At 40.7% G+C, this 23,445-nt stretch overlaps 1 protein-coding gene across 1 annotated transcript in view; it reads left to right on the top strand.

Annotated features, from left to right (window-relative positions):
* ZBTB10 (zinc finger and BTB domain containing 10) overlaps positions 1 to 22,986 on the top strand; it is a 35,483-nt gene extending 12,497 nt beyond the window's left edge. The window contains exons 2-5 of the mRNA XM_048841031.2: positions 1,412 to 2,309; positions 13,951 to 14,088; positions 17,261 to 17,436; positions 20,180 to 22,986. Coding sequence (XP_048696988.1) covers positions 1,412 to 2,309; positions 13,951 to 14,088; positions 17,261 to 17,436; positions 20,180 to 20,485 — 1,518 coding nt within the window. The 3' untranslated portion in view covers positions 20,486 to 22,986. The remainder of the gene's footprint in view (positions 1 to 1,411; positions 2,310 to 13,950; positions 14,089 to 17,260; positions 17,437 to 20,179) is intronic.
* Positions 22,987 to 23,445: the final 459 nt, after the last annotated feature.

Genomic DNA, 23,445 nt, shown 5'->3' with positions numbered 1-23,445 from the left:
TGCTCTTGTGCCCTTAATAATGTCTCTTGGAAAATCTGCCAGCTCTCTTGAACTGTTTTTCTCCTTAGACTTGCTTCCCATGGGATCTTACCTTCTTAAACTTCCCTGAGTTTGCTGCAGTCTGACTTCTTGAAATCCTTTATCTTTATTGTGCTGTTTTCCTTCTTACCATTCTATAGAATCATGAACTCTATCATATCATGATCACTTTCACCCAAGCTGCCTTCCACTTTCAAATTCTCAACCAGTTCCTCTATTTGTCAAAATCTAGTCTAGAACAGCTTCTCCCCTGCTGGCTTTCTCCCACATTCTGAAAGAAGAAGTTGTCTCCAGTACGTGCCAAGAATTGCTGGATAATCTGTGCCCTGCTGTGTTGTTTTTCTCAACAGATGTCGCCTGGGTAGTTGAAGTCCCCCATCACCACCAAGTCCTGTGCTTTGGATGATTTTGTTAGCTCTTTATAAACAAGCCTCATCCACCTCCTCTTCCTGGTTAGGTGGTCTGTAGTAGACCCCTAGCATGACATTACCCTTGCTTTTTATCCTTATCCAGAGACTTTCAACAAGTCTGTGTCCTATTTCTATCTCAACCTCATTTTTGAGATCTAAGGCAACATCTCCTTCCTTTTTCCTTGCCTGTTCTTCCAGAGCAAGCTGAAACCTTCTGTACCAATATTCCAGTCCTGTATTGTCCCACCAAGTTTCTGTGATGCCAGCTGTCATAGTTGAAAATTAAGTACTTGTTAAAATATTATCTTTAGAAGTAAAAAATATGTCCAGTAGTGCACCAACTTTTATAAATGTTCATTAGAATATAGTTTATTACTAAATGTGATCTGCAAAGGAGGCAGGGTGGCATTTGTATTCATTTTGCTTCCATTTGTGTTTGGAAGGCTGATAAGGAGGGTGGAAGGATATATTGGGAATTTCTTAAAGTCCTGTCTCCCCATTTTTACTTGAGGCCTCTATGTAAGACCAGAGAAGTGGTGTGAGGGAGTTTTCCTAGCTCTTACCTGAACTGGTTGGTGGTTGAATCTTTAATGTAAATCTCTTCTAACTTCTAGTTCAGGAATTTGTGTTAACAAAAAGGAACACTTTAAATACCCGAGCTAAATATCTTTACATCAGTGGCTTACATTTTACTTCGGTGGTACTTAAAGCTCATCTACCCCCTTTTTCCTGAAACTGAAAAAAACGGTAGAACTGGACTGAGTTTCTAATACACAAGGAAACTTCCTGGAAACTTTTATTTCATGTTGCTTTTATGACATAAAGAAACAAAAAGGATATAAACCCCATTTTCCTCTGTATTGCATATTTAACGCAAGTTTATTTTCATATCCTGTTGGCAGCATTGGGAAAATTAAGAAGGAAATTAACTGAAAGTTAACTTTTTCCCCCTCTAATTGCAGGAGTCAGAAATACCGTCTGAGTTGACAAATGAGGGATACTGCGACTACAACAGTAGGCCAAATGAGAACTCTTATTGCTATCAGCTGCTGCAAGAACTAAATGAACAGAGGAAGAAAGGCATTCTTTGTGATGTCAATATTGTGGTGAGTGGGAGGGTCTTCAGAGCTCACAAGAACATCCTGGTTGCCGGCAGCCGTTTCTTTAAGACTCTGTACTGCTTTACAAACAAAGAAAGCCGTAACCAAACCACTGTTACCTATTTAGATGTTGTTGCTGTTCAAGGTTTTTCTGTCATATTGGACTTCTTATATTCTGGTAACCTTGTCCTCACAAGCCAAAATGCCATTGAAGTGATGTCAGTGGCCAGCTATCTTCAGATGACTGAGGTTGTCCAGTCCTGTCGCAATTTCATTAAAGATGCCTTAAATATAAGCATTAAATCAGAAGCTCCAGAGGCTGTAGTAGTGGATTATAACAGAAGATCTGTTAGTCGGGATGGTCTGCCTTCATCAAGGGATCAGAAAGTTGCCAGTTTCTGGGCAACACGGAATCTTACTAACTTGGCAAGTAGTATAAAAACTGAAAATGATGGTTACTGTATTGATGAAGGCCAAATTGAAAACTATCAAATGAATGATTGTAGTTGGGTCCAGGATAGCTCACCTGAAATGGCTGAAAATGAATCTCAAGGTGAAGGAAAAGTGTTTGTGTGGAATGACATGGCCTCACAGGGACAATCAGTTCAAGAACCAGGAAAAGCAAGAAGGAAAAACCAGACTACAAAGAGATTTATTTATAATATACCACCTAGTAATGAAGAGAATTTAGAAGATTGCTCAGTGATGCAGCCGTCAGTTCCATATCCAGAAGATTTGCAGTTTATTAAGGAAGAACCAGGTAAATTATTTCACTAATATATTGGATTATCCAAGTGTTAAACTGTTGTATCCATTCTAGGATAACCTCACTTCTATAAACATGTATTAGCTAAGATCCTGCAACAAGTCTTAAATCAGTAGACAAAATGAATTGCAAATATCGTACAATGTTGCAGGGAGTCTTATCTAATGTAAACATGCTTACTCTGTTTCGATTAGTAGTGTAAAAAAAAAAAAGGCTGAATGTCTGTTTCGTGTGCAGATGTACACTATTGCCAAAATACTTGTAGACAAAGTATTAAAACTTACAGTTCACATTGGTGAATACCTACTTCCTATAATCCTCAAGAGCCAGTAATCTATTAAACCAAACAATGTAATATCAACTGGTAAAAACTTTCATTTTTTTATTTTGCTTATGTAAACGTTTAATTGTATATTCTCTTGACTAGCACATTTCAACTATCCACACCACATGTAACTTAATCTGTACTATGCTTTTAAAATCAGCAGTTGCCTTTTAATTTGAAAATAACTGAGTTTAATTGCCTGGCCAAAAGCTCTCCTGTGGTGGAAAGGTTGAAGTCTGTAAATTTGCGTCTGCTAGTGACTTATCTTTTTAATGATCATCCCTTTGTTCCGTATAAAGAGAAGTTGCATTTTGACTTCACACCAGTGGTGGTCAACCTATGGCCCTTGAAGAGATGTTTCACTTTTATTATGAATTGAAAGTGTGTTCCTTGAGCCACGGTTGCAGCGTGGTGTATGGGTTGTGTGGTGTGGTGTGCCAGTCCTATTGGTATGGGCTGGTGTTGGATGGGATCCCCTCCTGCTGCACGCCGTTTCCCAGGAGTAGTTGTAATGTGAGTCAGGATTGCTCTGAACAGCTCCTTAGTAGCTCCCTAGCTGGCTGCCTGCTGTGTATTACATGAGAGGGAGGAGAGTTGCTTTGGATGCTGTATTGTCTGCTTCCTTGTTGAGCTGCAGGTGCTTCATAATGAACAGGATAGGAACTTGACTGACCCTGCCTAAACTTAGGGGATTGACTTGCAAAAGAGGGCTTCTCCTTCCCCGTGCAGCCAGATAGGGCAGCCTAAGAAAAGGTTAAAGAAGCTGAGAATCAGTGAGTTATAGGTCTCCAATTGTCTGTCCAGCCCATGGCAGCTCCAGTTTCAGCTAGTAATGGTCCCTGAGCAACCATATGCCAGCTGGGGATAGCTGGAGTACAGCATGCTCAAACTATTCCTCTCCTTGCTCCAACCTATTCTCTGTTCAGGGCACTGCACTAGAGTATGTAGGAGCCAGTTACGCTGGATCTGTGCTGTTATGGATTCTCCACATGTTGGGATACCCACAAATGCCCTGCTGTGGACAACTTCCATTACGCTTGTATTGCCTGAATGAGGGAGAACAACAACATTGCTTGATAAATATTAGGGAACTCAACAAGCAAATTTTTATTCTTGTTTCTCAGATCCTGCTGAGGTGTGTTTTTTTTTTTTTTTTTTTTTTGTAGTGTCACCATCAGGTAGACCATGCTTACTGACTTTACTCCAAAATGAGAATGGATTCTTGTGTCAAATTTCCCAGCTAGTAACCAGTGAAGAGTTTGCTAGAAATTATTTTTCTAGAAAGAGCAATAGAACCCATGCTACTGAAGGAAGTAATGAGTGGGTTTTATTAAAAGTATTTCCTGGCATAAGTTTTCAGTATCTTTCATCCCATTTTTATGTATATATACTAATAAATATTTTGTTTGTTTTTTGTCAACTGCTGTTGCACGATGAGCAGACTTTTTTTTCAGCTGCCCACAAGGATGTCCTTTCATCTCTCCATCCCTACCCATTTTCCTCTCTCCACCCTCTCTCCACTGCCCTGAATAGTTAGAGATTTCAAATTATTCCACAAATGTGAGGTAATGTGCATTGGAAAAACACTGAATTTGATCTGTCGTTATACTGCTTACTCATTCAGCCCTTCAGTCCCTCTAAAGCCTTCACTAGTCTTAACTGCACTAATCAAAATAACTATGTCATCTTTAAATTTTTCTGCCTCATTGTTCACCCCTCCTTTAGATAATCATAAATATTTTAAACAATACCAGTCTTAAGATGCCCCAAGAGTTGAATATTGCAATTAACCTCTTCCCATGTTGAAAATAAACCATCTACTTATCCTATTTTTTTCTCTCAGCTAGTTTTCAGTTCATTTTAGCACTTTGCCCCTTACTCCAATGAGTGCTTAACTTCCTGTAATAGCCTTTGAGAAATTTTATCAATTATTAGTTTTTAGGAAAGTCCACATAAACTTCCGCTGTTTCTCCTTTATCCACTATTTCTTTGACCAGTTCAAAGGATTAATAAATCAGTGTTGGTCAAGCCTGTAGGACAGGCATAGTCACTTGTGGCCCTTAAGGGCAATTGTTAACAAAATTTGTACTTGGTTGTGAGTTGAAAATGTTCCCTGAGCTTCGCCCCCACTCTTTAAAACGAAAGTGGTTTTGAATTAACTTTGTTACAAGGAGGAAGAAGGGAGCAGAACTTCCCCCAGCGGCTGCTGCTTGAGTGGCACAGGAAAGGCTGGTCAAAAGCATTATGGGAGGAAGCTCATGGCCAAGCTCCCATATTAAGAGCTGACGTTTCAAAGTGCTCTAAATTCCATATGCATACTCAGTTGTCCTGAAAATTGGTTTGCCTCATTGGGGCGCAAAGTCAGATTCAGTGGTGCAAATTTGGGATCATTTGATCCCGGCCCAGAGAGATTGTTCTCAGGAAAAAAGGTGAATAGACTTGTACTGTTCTAACTCATGTGCACACTTCTGTTTTAAACTGACACTGTTCTGCACCAAATAGAGCTTACCTGCTCCAATTCAACCTGAGCTAGTGTCCAGCAACTGAGTTCTAGGTTGGGAAAGCAATATTTAAAAAGTCGGATTTGATCTCGCTCAGTAAACAGGTACATATAGGGAATGTGTACCAGAGAAAATGACTTTTGCATGTGAACAAAACGCTTCACTGATCAGACTTCTCCCTGGGGAGAATTAGCGAACAAACATGATGATAATAATAGTCATGTTTCTTAGTGCACTACTGAAAGGTACTCAGATACTGTGCTGATGAGCCTGGTATAAAAACTTGTATAAAATAGTGTGCTCTGGCAGCCTTTACGCTTGCTGGCCCTAGAGCTGATATAGTACATAATGGTTTTGGGATAAAAGGTAGCACGGATGACCCATGCACAATCCACTGATCTGATTGTATCAAAGGAGTAGATGAAAGTATCTTCTGCTTAGGAAATCCATCAGCTATACCTTGTGTACGAGAGCCTGGTGGTGAATGTTGCAGTGACCAGAGGCAACACTGACCAGCCACACTTCTGACTTCATATACTAGTATATTGTCAGTGAAAAGCAGTGGTGGATTTAGAGTTAGTGGGGCCTTGTGCACAGCTTCATTTTTGGGGCTCTTCCTTGGGACCCAGCCAAGAAAAGAACATTCTCTTATCTTCTGTCTTCCCCCACTCCCTCCCCCCCCTTCTGTTTTTTATTTTTCTTCATCCTCCTCCTGTATTATAAGTAAGGGGCAGTAAATGAAAATAAAGAGAGGTACCTTGATTGGGGCATGGGGTAGGGCTGCAGGGGGTGGGCTCTGGGAGGAAGTTTAGATGCGGGCGGGTGGGTGACGCTTACCTTGGGTGGCGTGGCTCCCAAAGCAATCAGCGCGTGCACACCTCTGGCAGCAACTCCTAAGCGGGTGGGGGATAGGGTGTCTCCACGTGCTTCCGCCCCCGCACCTCCCATTGGCTGTAGTTCCTGGCCAGTGGGAGCTGCGGAGTCAGTGCTGGGGTGAGAGTCAGTGCCCGGAGACGCAGCACCCCCCAACCGCTAGGGGGGGACATGCCAGCTGCTTCTGGGAGTGGCACGGAGGGAGGGAGGGAGGTAGAGCTGGCAGGGAGCTGCCTTAGCCCTGCTGCTTGCACATCTCTGCATGCCCCTTGTGTGGAAGGCAGGCAGCACAAAGAGACACCTACCCCTCCTCTCCAGTGGCATGCAGAGACATGCCAGCAGCTGGCCACTTCTGGGAGTGGCGTGGGGCAACGAGCCACAGCATGGGAGCAGCCTGCCTGCCTGAGCCCTGCTGCACCGCCAGCTGGGACTTGGGCAGGTTGTCAGATATTTGCCCTGAATTTTGGGAGGGCCCTTGTCGTTAGGGGCCCTGTGCCACCCTACCGTTTGTTTCATAGTAAATCTGCTCCTGGCCAAAAGGTTATACCAGTGTTTATCTGTCACATATGTCTATTCATGGGCAAATACCAGTTCAACTGTAGAAGGGTAGAAGGACACATGTGTGGATGATAGTTTCTACAGGGAGACAACGTTAATTCAACAAGGCAACATGTGAAGGTACTGAGGCTGCCAGATGTTGGGCGTAGGTATTAGTTTGTTAGTAAAAGGTAGCAACAGCAGCTCCTTTCCGGCCATGATGCTGGAAAGTACTTGTGACTGCACTGTTCAGACCTTCGTAGGGGCTCAATAAAAGCATGGTGATCTGCCATGTTATGGAAGATATCCTTTTTCTCCCAAAAGAAAAAGGGTGGCTTCCCTCAAAGACTAAGAAAATGGAAGCCAATCTTAGTTTCCTTGGGTTTGTTGTCCAGTTATCTTTGACCAGAGAAGTTAAATGGTACTTAATACATCCAGAATCTGGGTGTTCGGCCTTTCTCTTCACACAGGGGTGATGGGACGCAAGCCTCCTAAATACAAACAGCAAAAGCTGCTTGGTCTTCAAAAGGTTTCAGAAAGACTAGCAAGTCTGTGGTATCTGCCTTAGAGGACCTATCTGTTAAACGGATATTAAGAGTCTCGTACATCAAAAGTGCACTGTTGGGGTATGGAATCTTTGCTTCATAGAAATTCTTCTCTTGAATTGCTTCCAAAATGGCTCTTCTTCACTTCCCAAGTTTACATGCTTTAAAAGAAATCCTTTCTGTCAAAAGCTACAGTGACCCATAACTCTGGGCTAGGGCAACTTTATGGTCTAAAAGGTGGCTAAGGCATTTGATTGTTGCTAGGAACATCTGGGTGGTTCTGAATGAACTGCGGAGCTTCAGGTAATCTCAAGGAGGTCCTGATTCAGGTGGATGGTAAGGTCACGGTTTTCTAAATAAACAGACTAATTGTACCAAGAAGTCTTTAGACAAGGCAGTATTCTATAGATTTTCCTAGTTTGCCTGACAGCAAAACTTGATCACTGACTGAAGCCAATTTGTGACAGAGCTACATGAATGATCCCTTATTTGGGGGTAGTGAATCAGTTTTTGTTTTTGTGTTGTTTTTTAATGAATAGGGGCACAGTAAAGATAGTTTATAACAACCTAGAATTGCTCTACACCTGCCACCAGAAAGATTGGGCTGGCAACTAGAGATGGGTTACGTACGTTCCTCGGCTAAACTATCTCTGGTACAAAAAGTCCTGACCAACCTCTGAGACAAAGGCTTCATGATCAGAACTAATGTTCCCGCCAAACACCAGTGTGACTGCCATTCTTTCCGATCTCTGCCCCTGACAATGCCATTTTATCTGCCACTACAGGCGAGTCTCATCTTATGCGCATTTAACATGCGCGAATTCAGCTTTGCGCAGTCAGCAAAAACAAAAAAACAAAAAAAGATTAAAATAACAATTTAAATACTGTACCTGTAGTGCGGGCGATTCCACCTGCCATTACACTCAATGTAATTTTGGCTATACGCGATTTTTCGCTTTACGCGCTGACTACAGAACGTGACCCCAGCATAAGATGAAACTCGCCTGTATAGCATGTAACTGGGATGTTTTCAACTCTATTCTTGACACCAGTCTGCATCCGTAGCTTGCCCCTTGTTCCTTCACAACACTCCAAGTTCTGACCCTTTCTGGCATTCATCTAAGAATTTTTCTTATTTTAACTACAGCAAACGCCTTCTCTCTGGCTTTCCTGACATCCATCTCTCCTCCTTAAGCCTATTAAAAAAGCTGTTGATTAAAAATAGATTTCCTGACCTTTTTGCTTTTGACCATGTCACCCCTCTTTTTCCAGTATCTCTACTGACTCTCCCTTTCTCACTGTATCAAACTTCTGGTCTTTATGCTGTTTAGGCCCTCCAGTTTAGCTGCTACCTATCCTTTCTTTCAGAGGGTAGCCATGTTAGTCTGTATCAGCAAAAACAAGAAGTCCTTGTGACACCTTAGAGACTAATAAATTTATTTGAGCATAAGCTTTTGTGGGATATAACCCACTTCATCAGATGCATGGAGTGGAAAATACGGTAAGCAGGTATAAATATACAGCCCATGAAAAGATGGGAGTATTGAATTGGCCTCGTTAGCACTACAAAAAGTAATTTTCCCTCTCCTGATATTCACCCCTTCTTGTCAGCTGTTGGGAATGGGCCACAGCCACCCTAATTGAATTGGCTTAGTTAGCACTGATCCCCGCCCCCCCAATTTGGTAAGGCAACTCCCATCTTTTTATGTGCTGTATATTTATACCTGCTTACTGTATTTTTCACTCCATTCATCTGATGAAGTGTGTTATAGCCCACGAAAGCTTAAGCCCAAATAAATTTGTTAGTCTCCACAGTGCCACAAGGATTCCTCGTTGTTCTCTCCTTCCTTGTATCTTTACTGTGTTGTTCCATCAACAAAGCTAGCCTCTGTCTCCCCTCTCCCAAGTGGCTTTAATGCATATAATATTCTTACTGACCTTCTCATTAAACTACTTCTAAGTCACTTTCAAAAAGCCACCTCCATGATACCTACAGTAAAAATGTAACTGATAGCTGCTAGGTAAGTTGCCTATTCATTTAACTCATTTGCTGTTTTCAAGTTAAAATGAACTATGCATAATGGCTGCTCTGGGTGCATAATGTTGTCTCTCTTGCCTTTCTTGTCTGCTACCCACTTATTTCCTCTTGTGTTAAATGCGATCGTAAAATCTTTGGGCAGTTATTCTCCTGCTAAATACTTTCTGGCACACCCTGTACCAAGTGAACCCTGTTCCTTATTGTGTAGGGGCCTGGGCACTTGTGTGTTAGTAGCAGTAAGAAACCTAATTGCTGCTTATTGGCTGAGGCAAATATAGTTCTCTATCCTTTCAGTGTTCTGGTTGCCCACTATATCTTGCAAAAGTCTCTCCATATCTGGTGACAGAGAACCATTAAACTTTCTGTAACACAACTGAGGATGTCTGTCTATATAGAAGATGAAAACTGCTAAGTCTGATTTCAAGTTACCCTATCTGCTGCATTTTTTTGAGATAGAATCATGTCCTTAATCATCATCATCAAACCTTTAATCTGCTGCCACACAACTTTAGTTTGCCTTGCAAAAAGATGAGAACAGTTGTCGTATTCCCTACACACACTTATTGTTTACACTGCATCAAGAGACAGGGTTTGATTATCAGTGTTGCAGATATGGGGCCTTTTTGCTTAGGGTTGCTAAAAATTTTGATCACAAAGCTTTTTTTGGTGGTTAAATTTTTTTTTGGATGGCACTGTTTTCTTTACAGCTTTTCTTTAAGACCAAGAGCATTATAACAATTTCCTTTCTCTTTAAAGTGCTTACCTGCCCTCACTATCGGTTTCAGTTCCTTGATTTTTATTTATTTATTTTTTTAAAATAGAGACCTGGAGATTTTTAATTCCCCAGAGTGGGGTATAACAGATCACCATTCATCCATACTCTTCACCACAAAGGGACGATTTTGTGTATATATGGGAATTTGACCTATTCAAAAGGAATAGGAAGTTAGATACCCTATGTGTGTCCCATGTTTCATTACATGAGATACTGTGAAATGCCTGTACTGGAATCAACAATATTCTCTTCAAGCTGAGGGAGTTCTCGCTATGTTTTGTGTGCAGAAACCTGGACATAAGTATGATCTAAAATTTCAAAGAACAACTTCCTTACAGGGTTCAGTGGTAGCCGTGTTAGTCTGTATCAGCAAAAACAACGAGGAGTCCTTTTGGCACCTTAAAAACTAACAAATTTATTGGGGCATAAGCTTTTGTGGGCTAAAACCCCCTTCATCAGATGCAGGGAGTGGAAAATACAGTAGGCAGGTATAAATACACAGCAAGTGAAAAGATGGGAGTTGCCTTACCAAGTGGGGGGTCAGTGCTAACGAGCCAATTCAGTTAAGGTGGAAGTGAGCTAGTCTCAACAGTTGACAAGAGGGGGTGAATACCAAGGGAGGAAAAATAGCTTTTGTAGTGCTAATGAGGCCAGTGTAATCAAAGTGGCCCATTTCAAACAGTTGAGGACAAGATGTGAGTATCAGCAGGGAGAAATCAGTTTCTGTAGTGACCTGTCCACTCCCAGTCTTTATTCAGGCCTAATTTGATGGTGTCCGGTTTGCAAATTAATTCCAAAGTTCTGTAGTTTCTCATTGGAGTCTGTTTTTGAAGGTTTTTATTGTTTTTGTTTGTTCTAAGAATTGCCACTTTTAAGTCTGTTGCTGAGTGTCCAGGGAGATTGAAGTGTCGTCCTACTGGGTTTTTGAATGTTATAATTCTTGATGTCTGATTTGTGTCCATTTATTCTTTTGCATAGAGACTGTCTGGTTTGGCCAATGTACATGGCAGAGGGGCATTGCTGGCACAAAGGAACTTCCCCCCCCCCCCCATTCTTTCTCCACCCAGCTCCCAGGAATCAAAGGAAAGTTACGTTGTCACTTCCTCCCCTCCAACAACCAGGCATGAGAGCTAAAATATTGGAATTCTCCTCCTCTTCTCTCCCTCTTCCCCTCCACCCCCCAAAAAGCCAAAAAAATAAAAACCAATAACCTTGGAACAAAGCCTGTGGGGAGAGGGAGAAAAATTTCCTGTTTACTCATTGGGATCTGAGGCTTTGTGTTCACTGAGACTGAGCTGCTGAGGTCAGTTGCATGAATGATCCCACATGGACTGTAGCTGGCTACCCAGCTGCGTGACAGTTTTTTCAGACACCTGTTAACTTCATTTGGGCTCCCTTTGAGCTGTCTTCCCATGCAGTTACCACTGCCAACCATAATCCATAATGCTATTTAAGCAGCAGAGTAAAACTGATGCATACAATCTGATGTAGAGTGAAAATCTCCTCAACAATAGTAGTGAAAAATTAATGTACGCTGGATACTTCTGCACATACCTTGCCCAGCAGAAAGGAAGTATACTGTCACTCCTGCTTCTGCTGTAGCACTGTCAAAGCATGGCATAACTACTTATATCATGTGCACTCCTTACCTGCAAATGGATTTGTTAGCTGGAATTTACAAAAGTGCAGATATAGCTACTCCCATCCTGCTCAGGACTTAACTCCCAACAAAAGAGGGTAGGACAGGTTTACAAACCTCCAGATTTAAAACACCCATCACCAATGAAGAACAGGCACAGGAGAAGGGTAGGAATGATGTGGCTGCCCATCAGAATTCAGTCTAAAACACATGTTCTTGTGTATCAGAATGGTGTGTAATGCTGCCAATGCCAACGTGATATGCCTTTGATAAAAGATTTGTTCTCTTTATGCCTGACTAAAGAAACAAAATAGATAAGGGACCTGTACCCAGTTAATTGCTGGGGGATCACCACAATATATGGTTCTGGGCATGGTGGTTTCTAAATGTATTTTTTTCATCATTGGTAGCTAGAAGAAGAATAAAACAAAAACCTAAGAAGTCAAGCGAGGAGAGGGAGACAACATGAATTGAATGGGGGACGAGAAGAATGATACAAAGTGCATAAAATTTTGTTTTGTGGTGGAGACTGTATTTCAAGGCTTTCTCCTACACGTTCTGTAGATACTAGGTGTATGGTGTTTGTGTATGTATGGGGAGGGTTTAGATTTAGAAACCAAAAATAGAATTGCAGTCCTCATTGAGGTTCAACAGAACGGCTCCTTATTTATAACATTTTTAAAGGGAGATAGGACTTTAAAAGTTTTAACCATTCTTAATGACTACAATCTTCAGCTTCTACACTTACTCCTGGATCTCTCGTTGGGTGGGTGGGTGGATTTAATCAGCTTTTTTAAAACTAGTCTCCTGTTGCTATATAATAGACATAAGAAAAAGTGGAAACTCATTGGCTAGGGAAGCCATGGCACTAATTGCGCACAAAATACTGACAAACCAACAAAAATGGGACAGTGAGAGGACTGTTTGTTTACTTACTAAGTAGTATGACAATAGGATGAAATTCAAATAAGTGTGTGTGTTAAGTAGACTGTTCCTTTAAATTTGACTTTTATAGAAAAAAAAATTCCTTGTGCAACTTTTCACAAACATACAAATTTACAGAGACTGAATGGGACAAAGGGCTGACCAGTTTTTTGTACTGCTTTAAGTATGTTTGAAACTGGGTGTAATTAAGGCCGTACAATCCCTGGTACGTATGTAGTTATAGTGCAAATACATGCACTTATCACAGTAGACTTTCAGAAATGAGTTACACCTGTTTAAATCACCTTTCTACGGGTATAAGGCATGGTCTGCATTACACAGTTTTGCCAGCATAGCTATATTGGCTGGGAATGAGGAGAAAATTATGCTTTCTGCTCGCCATCGGTGTGTTGGCAAAACTGCTTATGTAGATGCAACGGTGCTGTCAGAGTATTTGTCAGGATAGCTAATGTCATTGAGAGAGATTGTGTAGCTATGTCAGCAGAACAACTTCTGGGAGTTTACACTAAGGGTTTGCTGGCATACAAAAACAGAAAAAATAAGAGGGCAAAAAGTGGGGGAATGAGGACCTACATACATAAAGCCAGCCCCACACAGATACAAACTTATATTCACAGATCTAAATCAGTATCCGTGGAACCGCAGGGCTCTCCCAGGAACTGCAGTGATGAAAGGAACAAAATGTGGGGCCGCTGCTTCCGGGAGCCAGTGCCCCGTGCCGGCAGCTCCTCTAGCATAGCTGTACCGGCCCCAGCCCTGCCCCCTCTTTGGGGGCAGTGCAGCTGCACTGGAGGAGCTGTCAGTGCGGGGAGCTGGCTCCTGGGAGTGGCAGACACGCATTCTGCTCCTTTCACCCCTGCAGTTCCACAGATACCGGTTTATATCCATGGATATAAATTTGTATTTGCGTAAGGCTCTATACATACAGTAAAACTTGATCCTTCAGGGTTTTTGTGGCATGAAAAATGTTTTTTCAGAATCTCCAAGCATGGAGAGGATAAAATTGCTCAGGGCTGTAGTCTAAGAATCTTACATTTTGGTGAAATTAGTTAATGTTTACTTATAAGGGACTATCAGAGTAATCAATGCATAAATAAGGCCTTATTTGAATTCTGAGCTGTGTGGTTTAAAAAAAAAATTGTGGCTGAGTTGCAGACAAGCTATGGAAAACTGTGGAAAAGTAATAATGGACCTTATTATTTGCAGTAATAAAGTCATTATTACTTTTCAGCAATTTTCTGCTGTCAGCCACTCGGGGCTGAGAATGCGGGTGCCCGCTGTCAAAATTGCAGGGAAGCCTAATATTGCAGAATCTGCAGTTTGCCCAATATCACAAGTTAAATAGGTTCTTCGTCATAAAGCTTTTTGAAAAGTTTGTTTAAAAATATAGGTGTTTAGAGAATTCTCTTCTATAGAATTTTGTATAAATCAAGTGAAAAGAACATTACTTGTAACAGGTACTTCAAATGACTTCAAGTATGGACTGTTGCCGGGTACTTCAAATGACTTCAAGTATGGACTGTTGCCGGGTACTTCAAATGACTTCAAGTATGGACTGTTGCCGGAATCTTGGCCAAAAGAAGCATGGGAAAATGGCAAGTATATTTTTTTCCCCTTCATAGCCCTTTGTTTGGGGGGTCCAGTTTCTTGTCCTATTTAATGATCGTATAGATTAGAACGCCGGAAGGGACAGCGGTGGTCCTCTAGTCTGACCTCTGTATAGCACAGACCATTGGACCTCCTTGAATTTATTCTTGTTCTATGAAAATTTTTTAAAATCCTGGGTTATAGCAAACTTCCTCTTTGACAATGTCACAGTAGCTTTTCCCAAAGTAAAGTATATCCAGTTTGGCTTTTTTTGAAATATTAGGCTCTTACCATCAATTTAGGATAGATGGATTAGCATACAGATGAAATAGATTTGATCTTCAAATGTATAATGCTTAACTTTGAAAATTGTCACTTAACATACTAAGTTTTGGTTAGTGCAATTCATATTTCCTTTCAGCATGGCTAAAAGCATCTTCTCTTGAGACCCCTGTTTGGGTGGTCTTGCCCTTCTGGGAGTAACATCTCCCCTCCCCGCCCCCCCATTCACCCCGACTACATAGATCTAGCTAGGGGTTAGCTGTAGACAAATTCTCTGAAGATTTTGAGAATATCCAAAGAAGCACTGTCATGTAAGTAATCTTAATAAGACACCCCTTCTCAATAAAGCAGCTATTTTAGGAACATACAGGAGTGGGTAGTAATATCTAGCCCTTATATCCCTCATCAGAACTCAAAGTGCTTTATGAAGGAAGGATGATTATAACTGACACTTCTAGGTAGGGAAACTGAGGCAAAAGGAGGTGAAATGGCATGCCTACGGTCACTTGCCAGCATGCCAGTGAATAGAACCCAGGTCTCAAGTCCCAGTCCAGTATTCTGTCTACTAGGAGAAACTTCCTCAACATAATACTTCAAGCAGGGTCTTAATGTTACGCTTAAGTTTTGTATCTGCCTCTCCCCCTCCCATCCTTGCGGGCATACATAAGTAAGGTTAAGATTTTGTCAGTTTTTTTTTTTTTTTTGTAAAAGTCATGGGCAATAAACAATAATTCATGAAGCCTGTGAGCTATCCGTGACTTTACTAAAAATAACCGGGGACAGGGCTAAATAGGGAGGAGGAATGGAGTCCAGGGAGGGGGCGGGAAGAATGACATCCCAGAAGCCGCAGTGCAGGGCACAGCCTGGGGGGTGTACAGCTCCCTGCTCTGGAGATGGCCGCAGCTGTGGGACAGGTGCACGACCCCAGCTGCAGCCTCCCCAAGTTGCGGCCACAGCCAGGAAGGGGCGCATGGCCCCGGGACACCATGGGGCAGGGGCGCACAGTGCCCGCTGCAGCTCCCGCCATGGTGATGGGGTATGTAACCCCGGCTGTGGCCCCTGGTGGAAGCCGCAGGGCTGGAGGGCAGTGGGGGATGCGCAGCCCCAGCTCTGGAGCTGGTCTACCAGGGTGGCGCATGGTCCTGGGACGCAGCGGGGTAAGGGCACACAGTTCCCGCCTGCAGCCCCCGGCGGAAGCGCAGCCCCAGCTCTGGAGCTGGCCGCAGGGAGGGCGGGCAGGGCTCTGCGGGGCAAGGGTGCACAGCCCCTGCTGCAGCTCCTGCCACGGGGCTGTGGCATGTGCAGCCCCTGCTCCAGAACTGGCTGCAGGACAGGGGCGCACAGCCTGACTGCAATCCCTCCACTCTCCGCAAACCACAGGGCAGGGGCTGCAGGGTCCTGATTCTAGCTATCCAGCTTGCAGTTACGAGCTGCTGCAGCTGGGCGGGGGTGCACAGTCCTGCCTCCAGCCACCGCTTCAGCTGCTGACTGCTGAAGCAGAAGTCAGAGGTCCAGTAAAGTCACAGAATCCGTGACCTCTGACTAAATCATAGCCTTATACATTAGTATTAGATTTTTAAATTGATCATTTTTGTTGGGGATTTTTATGGCACTCTGAGTGGCTATCTTTTTGCCTTTTAAAGATGCAATACCTGGATGCAGGAATAGTCACTTATTTTTTGTCAAGGTCCTGATTCCAGAGAAACATTTTTCACACTACAATAACAATAATGGTAATAAGTAAATAAAAAGATTTTGCGGTCCATTTAAAAGCATCTGACGGTCTGAATTTGGTCTGCAGTCCACCTATTGACTATCTCTGCCTGGAAGCTAGGTTCAGTCAGTTCCGGGATAAGATTTCTTAAAGGTGACTAGAATTCAAATAAGTTAGTTAACGTTACGGATCTGTTAGATGCAGCAAACGTGAGTGCTCAGCTATTGAAAGCCAAATTTTTGAAGACTACAAATACTTAAAATCCATGGTACAAATGAATTAATTCTTTGCCAGAGGGAGCAGTAGTACCTTCTGTTTAGACACACACAAGTCTTTGCTTTCTCCTTCCTGACATCAGCTCCCCAGAATCCATCCTATGCATAGCCACATGCACTTAGAAAACGTCTTTTAAAAGTTTTGGTGGCAGTTAGGTCCATGTGCCTGTATCTTGTGTTCCTGTCTTCCCTGGGTGAACATATGAACAGCCATCCCCCATAATGGTTTCTGAGTTCTACTCTGTCCAACTGCACTATAGTCATAGGACCCATTCCTTTCCTTTTGTCATATAGTAGTGTAGTATCTTAACATTTCTTGTAATTCGGGTTTGTGCATGGCCATTGAGCTCTACCATGCCTGGCTCATGGGTATAATAACTAGCTCTTGCCTCCTGATGATACCTCGGTTCTTCTCTACCTCTAGAAGCTGTATCTGAGCTCTGAATTAAAGGGGAAGAAGGGAGGGTAAATGAGGTTCTATGGAGGCAATGCATAAGTAAATTAATGAAGTTAAGTAACTTTGATTATTCTAAAATTCTAATACAACTTGCTATCAATATAATGAACCAAAATACCTTCCATATTTTTAACAAATTTTTATATAAACCAATAAAAACAGGGTTTTTCCCCTCAGTTTCAAAGAATTGGTCTGTCCTTGGGTTCTGGAATCTTTTTGTATGAGAATGAGACTTTGAAGTGTCCATATTTACTAGATAGGCACTTTCAGTCAAATTCTGCTTCCTGGGCCTACTGTATCAGTGGACCCCAGGGAAGCACTGTTCTGACCTGGGTAATTTTGACATCTATATGGTGCAAAAGCCTTTTGCTGTTTCAGCTGAACTAGAATGTATCCGATGATAGTCTTGTTTTATTTTGTTTCGTTACTAAACACTGGGACTTTTTTTTTAGGTGATTCATCTGCTCTAATCATGAACAAACTGAAGTGTCCACACTGTAATTATGTAGCCAAATACAGAAGAACACTAAAGAGACACTTGCTCATTCATACAGGGGTGAGATCTTTTAGCTGTGACATCTGTGGGAAGCTGTTTACTCGAAGAGAGCATGTAAAAAGACATTCCTTGGTGAGTAACATTTTCTCTGTCTTTAAAGCTCTCAAATATTTCTTAATCTTTTGATAAAAACAGTTTCATAAGAGATTTGACATGTGAATAGTCTGTTTTACCATGAAGTAACCAAGTTGGAGTCTACTTGGTACCAGGACAACTATATCTCTCTTTAAATTCCCATCTGGAAATCACACTATTGTCAGTGAAATTTGTTCCAAGATATTCCGTGGAGATGGCATGAGTATTTTGGGGCAGATGTTTTAGGAGGATTGAGGAAGTGACAGAAAAATAAGAGCAGAAATGCGTCATTTTATAGGCTTAGTAGACCAGAAGAAACCTTCCCTTGTTAGGGCAGCAGTTGAATATAACATCCTTTCGTTCTGTATTACTACTTTACCATTTTCTGCCCAAACTAACAACTCACTAATCAATTTCTCCCAAGTGCCTTGGTGAAGTTGAAGGTATGTTCATTCCAAAGCCATCTGATGGGATGATGTATTATGCACTTTAAAAATCCAAGTTGGGGCGACCAGTGTTTCCAACCTGATGCTGAAAATGAAAACTTGCCTTTGACACTGATCCCATGTAAAATGCCATTGAACAGTTACATGCACCCATATGGCACGTTAGTGAGTATCTAAATGGCCATAAGAACTTATCTTGAAGTGCTGTGATTATGTGAGAAGCCAGAGATGTGTTTATATTCTAGGCATTTCAATAGGTATTTTCTATGTAGTTTACAAGTGATGAGACAGATGAAGTTTCATTTTAATTCTTGGGTTGTATAAATCCTAGGTGCACTAACATTTCAGCTTTAGGGAAGCAATAAAGGCGGGTGAAATTGGTAGCAAAAAAAGATGGTGGTATTTTTCTAAAGTAGTACCCTCATGAGACACCACTGCGGAAGATTGTGTGATTGCATTTTGAACATCTGCAGCTTCTGTGGGTGACTTGGGCTTGGCCCCCTCTGTTATCCAAATACATCCACAAGCTCCACTGGGTTGTTTGGGCCTCACTGAGGGGAAGCTCAAGCCCATAAGCCCTGTGGGGCTTCTTGAATTTGGCTCCCCTTTGAAAAGGCAGGAAAGACACATTCTGCTAGGCTCGTTGGACTTGGCTGCTTCTTGAGTCAGGGAAGGGAAAATGACAGTACACTATAGAGTCTGTTCATTCAAGGTTTCTAAATGAGATGTCACACTCAGTGCCCTGTGTAAACCTTCCTGATATTGTCCTCCCTCTCCTTTCTCATGTATGCTTCTGTGAGCAATGAAGCTGTTAGCAATATCAATTATTTAAAGTATTGTCATTGAGCATCTGAGTTAGCTGCCCCATTCATTTCAGTGGGTGCTAGTATCTCTGAGGAGGAAAAATCTCTGCCAACATCACTGGATCTGTTAACGTGTTAAAAGCCAACTAAGTTTATTTCAACAACCATTGCACGTAGAGCCTTAACTTTTTTAAAAATTGAAGCAAAGCAAAAATTCTGGGGAACAAGAAAGCAACAGGAAAGAGGTGCTGGTACACAGTACTGCTGCCTACTGCCTCAGTCTGAGCTCAGAGTAAAAGAGAACACGTTGTATTAGTAATATATACCAAGTTATAACTTCCGTGGTAGTGTAGTTTCAGTACCACTCGAGACTTTAACTGCAGTGAGCAGCTGTTTCTATTAGTAAGTAAATTTTCTTTTGAGGAATGGGTTTTGTTGCACTAGGTATGGGACAATATCCGAGTGACTCTGAACTATGAAAATCTATTGCTTCTGAGAACTATACTGATTCTACGCATGCGTAGAATCACTAATCATCTGCATGGATTTTTATTTTTTCATCATCCTTCATTGCCTAAAACTGAGTACCAGTTTCATTCTTGTCTACAGAGGAAACTTTTTCAGTATAATCTGAGAATTTAAACAGTTACACCAGTATAACCTCCTGTGAGCACACTTGTATTCCAATATAAGACTGACTTTTTACTGTTTACATTGTGTTGCGTAGGAAGGCATTTAAGCTAAACAAAAAACATTCTTCTTATAAATATCGTAGAGTGGTTATGCTGGTTTTGTTATAGTACTGTAACTGTTAACATATTCCCCTATAATCAAGGCCTAAATGTTATATGGTGAAATACCTCCCATCCAACTAATTTCCATCTGGTTTTTAAATTGTGCGTTTCAGTGATTTGTTTAAGGATACGATATGAAAATAGTTTAACAATAATAATGGAATGGGTACAAATCATATTAATTCAATTGTATGCAAAAGGAGTTCAGTCCCATATAAAGGTCTTGAAAATAATCTCTCCATAGAGAAGTGGGAAGCTTTTCCTAGGGAACAAAGGGGCCTAAGCCATTAATTTATGCAGGGTTTAAGCTAATTTATTTTTAGTTTCTAGCCCTTAGAATAGCAAAGACAGTCTTCAAAAAGATGACTCCGTGGAACTTTATAGTGTCTTTTTTTTCCAAGTGTCTGTACAAAACTCTATACAGCAGTGAAACTGACAAAAATCATGCCAGTCTGATCCAAGCCAGCTGCTTAATCTGTAGGCAGGCAACAGTTAAGGCAGTGAAAATATTGCCTTTCAACCTTCAGAGGCCCTTTTGTCTCCCCTCTCAGCCTTTGGCTAGCAAAGTTTGTATCAAAAACTCTTTTGATGACCTCAAAACATGAACTGACCTCAAACAATTCATGCAAATTCAGCAGGTTTTTCGAAATATTGCAAATGTGATTTTCTTCTAAATAACATTTCTCTTCCTGTTCAGGTGCATAAAAAGGATAAAAAGTACAAGTGTATGGTGTGTAAGAAGATCTTCATGCTAGCAGCCAGTGTTGGAATAAGACATGGATCTCGACGCTACGGAGTGTGTGTAGACTGTGCAGATAAATCTCAACCAGGAGGGCAAGAGGGAGTTGACCAGGTGCAGGACACAGACTTCCCTAGGGATGAAGAGTATGAGGAAAATGAAGTCGGAGAAGCCGATGAAGAGTTAGTTGATGATGTAGAAGAACAGAATGACCAGTCTCGATGGGATGAATCTGGGGAAGTCTGTATGCCTTTAGATGACTGAGGGTGTACTGCTTAAGGATGCTGCAGTTGGACACTGTGGATTGACAATTTGAGTTCTTGGACTGAAGGCTTGCAAAATATGGTACAGGCTGGATGGTAGTTATGTTGCTGTGAAAACTGTAGGGTCAAAGCCTTATAGCAAAAAAGGATTATTAAATTTTTTATGATATTTGCACAGGACTGTACAGCATACAACCATTTGGTTGAATTATACAGAGTCCTCACATCTAGTCAGTTATCAAAAGAAAATGTATTTTTTATTATTTATAGGATATAGCTACTTGGGTCCTATTCAAACATGGTAACTGTACTTATTATGTTACGCATTCATGTATCCTTCAACATGAATGAAGAAAATTACAATCTTGTTATGGAAATACATGACAGCTTCCCCAAATCCAATCATAGTTTCAGTGAACCAGTGAGGCTAATTTGGGCTAGTGGCTCTTATTTCCAAAAATAGGGCTTTGCCACACCACTCTTGCCTCCCCCTTACCCTTAATGGTCTAAACTCCTCAGTAACTTAAATATGCAGTATAGGTAATATCAACATGCTAATGAAATTGACTTGTATTGGTTGGCTTTAAGCCAGCCTGTGGTGTAGGTGACAAGCACTGGAGAAGATAGTATTGGCATTAATTTACTGACTTGATTTCTTGACAATTTTGAATTTGCAAGAAAGCTATTTCTCTTTCAACAAATGCAGAATAATCACACGAGGAAAAAATGATTAATAATACTGGGAAGATTGTGATTCAAGTATGAGTAACTTTTTCCTTGTCACTTAAAAAATTTTACTATATTAAATACTTGCTGCCTGTTTTAGGTATCTTTTTGTTGGCAGCATTCCCTGTTGACCATCTTTTTTCCTCCAGTGTATACCTCAGTCCAACACAAAGCTTAAAGAATCCCCAAAATGGAGAAAGTGTGTCATAGAAATATTATGACATCTGACTTTGTTAATTTACGATTAATGTCTGCTTTTGGCTAGTTTTGTTATGCAGTATGAATTTAGACACTAGGCTGTTGTCCATTGTTATTCATTAAAACGAACACAAATGATCTAATTTTTTTAATTCTTTTGTATTTTTCTGGGGTGTTTCTAGTGTTTAATGTTAAATTATGTTTAACTTGGCGGCTTAATTTGATCGAACGTTTTTAAAAAACAAAACAAAACCAAAAGCAAAGTGATATTCATTTGAGTTCACCATTTAGAATGCTCCACTCCCCACACTCTTTACTTCAGTTTTTGAGGAGGCATTGAAACTTGAATTTTTGTAGCCATGGACTTTTTTTCTAAACTTGTGATACTGTACCAATGATTTCAGGCTCCTTTCTGAGGGAGGGGAGGGTATTGCACCTTTAGGTTAAACTCCTTCGCTTCATCTAGCCTAATGAATTAGCTGATCATTGGACACTGCATTTGATGTAATACTATGTCACAATGAATAAATATGCACAGCATTTATCATAACACATAGCTAGGCCAGTGTGACTGTACTGTATTAAAAAATTGAGGGTCCCCATATTTTCAGCTTTTGTTTTAATTTTAAAATAAGTATATTTTCCTATTTTATATCAGGTAACTAAATTATGCTAGTTGTGTGGAAAACTTTGAACTATGCTTTGATGGACAAAATCTTAATGGTGCTCCATCTGATCAAAGTTGGTATGTATTTAAAGAGACAAGCTTTACTGTTGTCCGTTTATTTCAGTAGAACAGTGATTTAATGTTAGACATTGTTTCTGCTGGAGGAAACTGAGATAAGTTGAACTACAGTTATATGCGTATTAAAATGCATCTTTTTAATCATCCAGTTGTTTCATGGGTAGTTTCCACAGCACTATAAACCTGACAGATGACTAGTTTTTGTTTTTTGCTTTTTTTAAACTGAAGAATACATCTTATTCTCATTGTTCTAGACTGAAATGTGTAATTCTGGTGGGGTCCAAAGTAGAAATTAGTTGGGCAAAGATCCTATGAAAAAGTATTTTAAACGTTAAAAGTAATGTTCTGCTTTGTGAATATGTAAGTATAGCATAAAGATTTTTTCCATCCCATTTATCCCCTTTAAAACCATAGTTTACAATTGGTAGATCTGTCTCTGTGTGTGTGTGTGTGTGTGTGTATATATATATACACACATACATACATATACATATACACACACACATATATATGAAATTCACCTAAATCTGCTTTATTAGAATACAGCTCACTTAATGCTTAGAAACTGGACCTGGCTTTACATTCTTAATGTATTTTACTTTTTTCTCAAGGTATGAACTTATTCTCTTGAAACTGAATCTCCTTTTACTACTTAAATCATTTATGTATATCTGGTAAATTATGACCAAATTTGTTGTTAGATTGCATACAGTAAATTGAAATATACACTTGGTACACTACAGAATTGTTGTGCTTTTGTTCTGGTTATATTTTGAAAAACAGGGTTTAATATAGATTGAGTGTAACTTATAAATATTCAAACATTCTTATAATTGACTGGCCTTAGACTCTTCTGTTGTATTGTGACAATCTCTATGTGGTTAGTAACATTTACTGTTTGGTGTCAGAAATTGTTTTCTTACTGTAACACGAGACGATCTTAGTCATCTGGTGTGAAATAGGTAAGTACAGGAGATGCACTTGTTCAGAACATGGTTTATAACCTGAGTACTCTGAGTTGGTTGTCGCTCAATATTTTTCATTTTAAATAAATAAAGTAATTGGGGGCTGTGATTTAGTAGAACAGTGAATAGAAAAGTGACACAGTGGATTTGTTTAGCTACCTTTTTATATATCCTAAAGAAGAAGAAAAAGACACAAACCCTTCCTTTTGCAGGCTGTCTGTAGTACAGAATGGGTTTTTTATTTTGCAAAGCTGTGATGCCTGCTCTTTAGAAACTCATGTAAGGCATTTCTTTTTAGGCACTTGTTCATGAGGCTGGGTGATAACA

The sequence above is a fragment of the Caretta caretta genome, chromosome 2 (assembly GCF_965140235.1).
Source record: "Caretta caretta isolate rCarCar2 chromosome 2, rCarCar1.hap1, whole genome shotgun sequence".
Lineage (NCBI taxonomy): Eukaryota > Metazoa > Chordata > Testudines > Cheloniidae > Caretta > Caretta caretta.
This window is presented reverse-complemented; position numbering and strand designations above follow the sequence as displayed.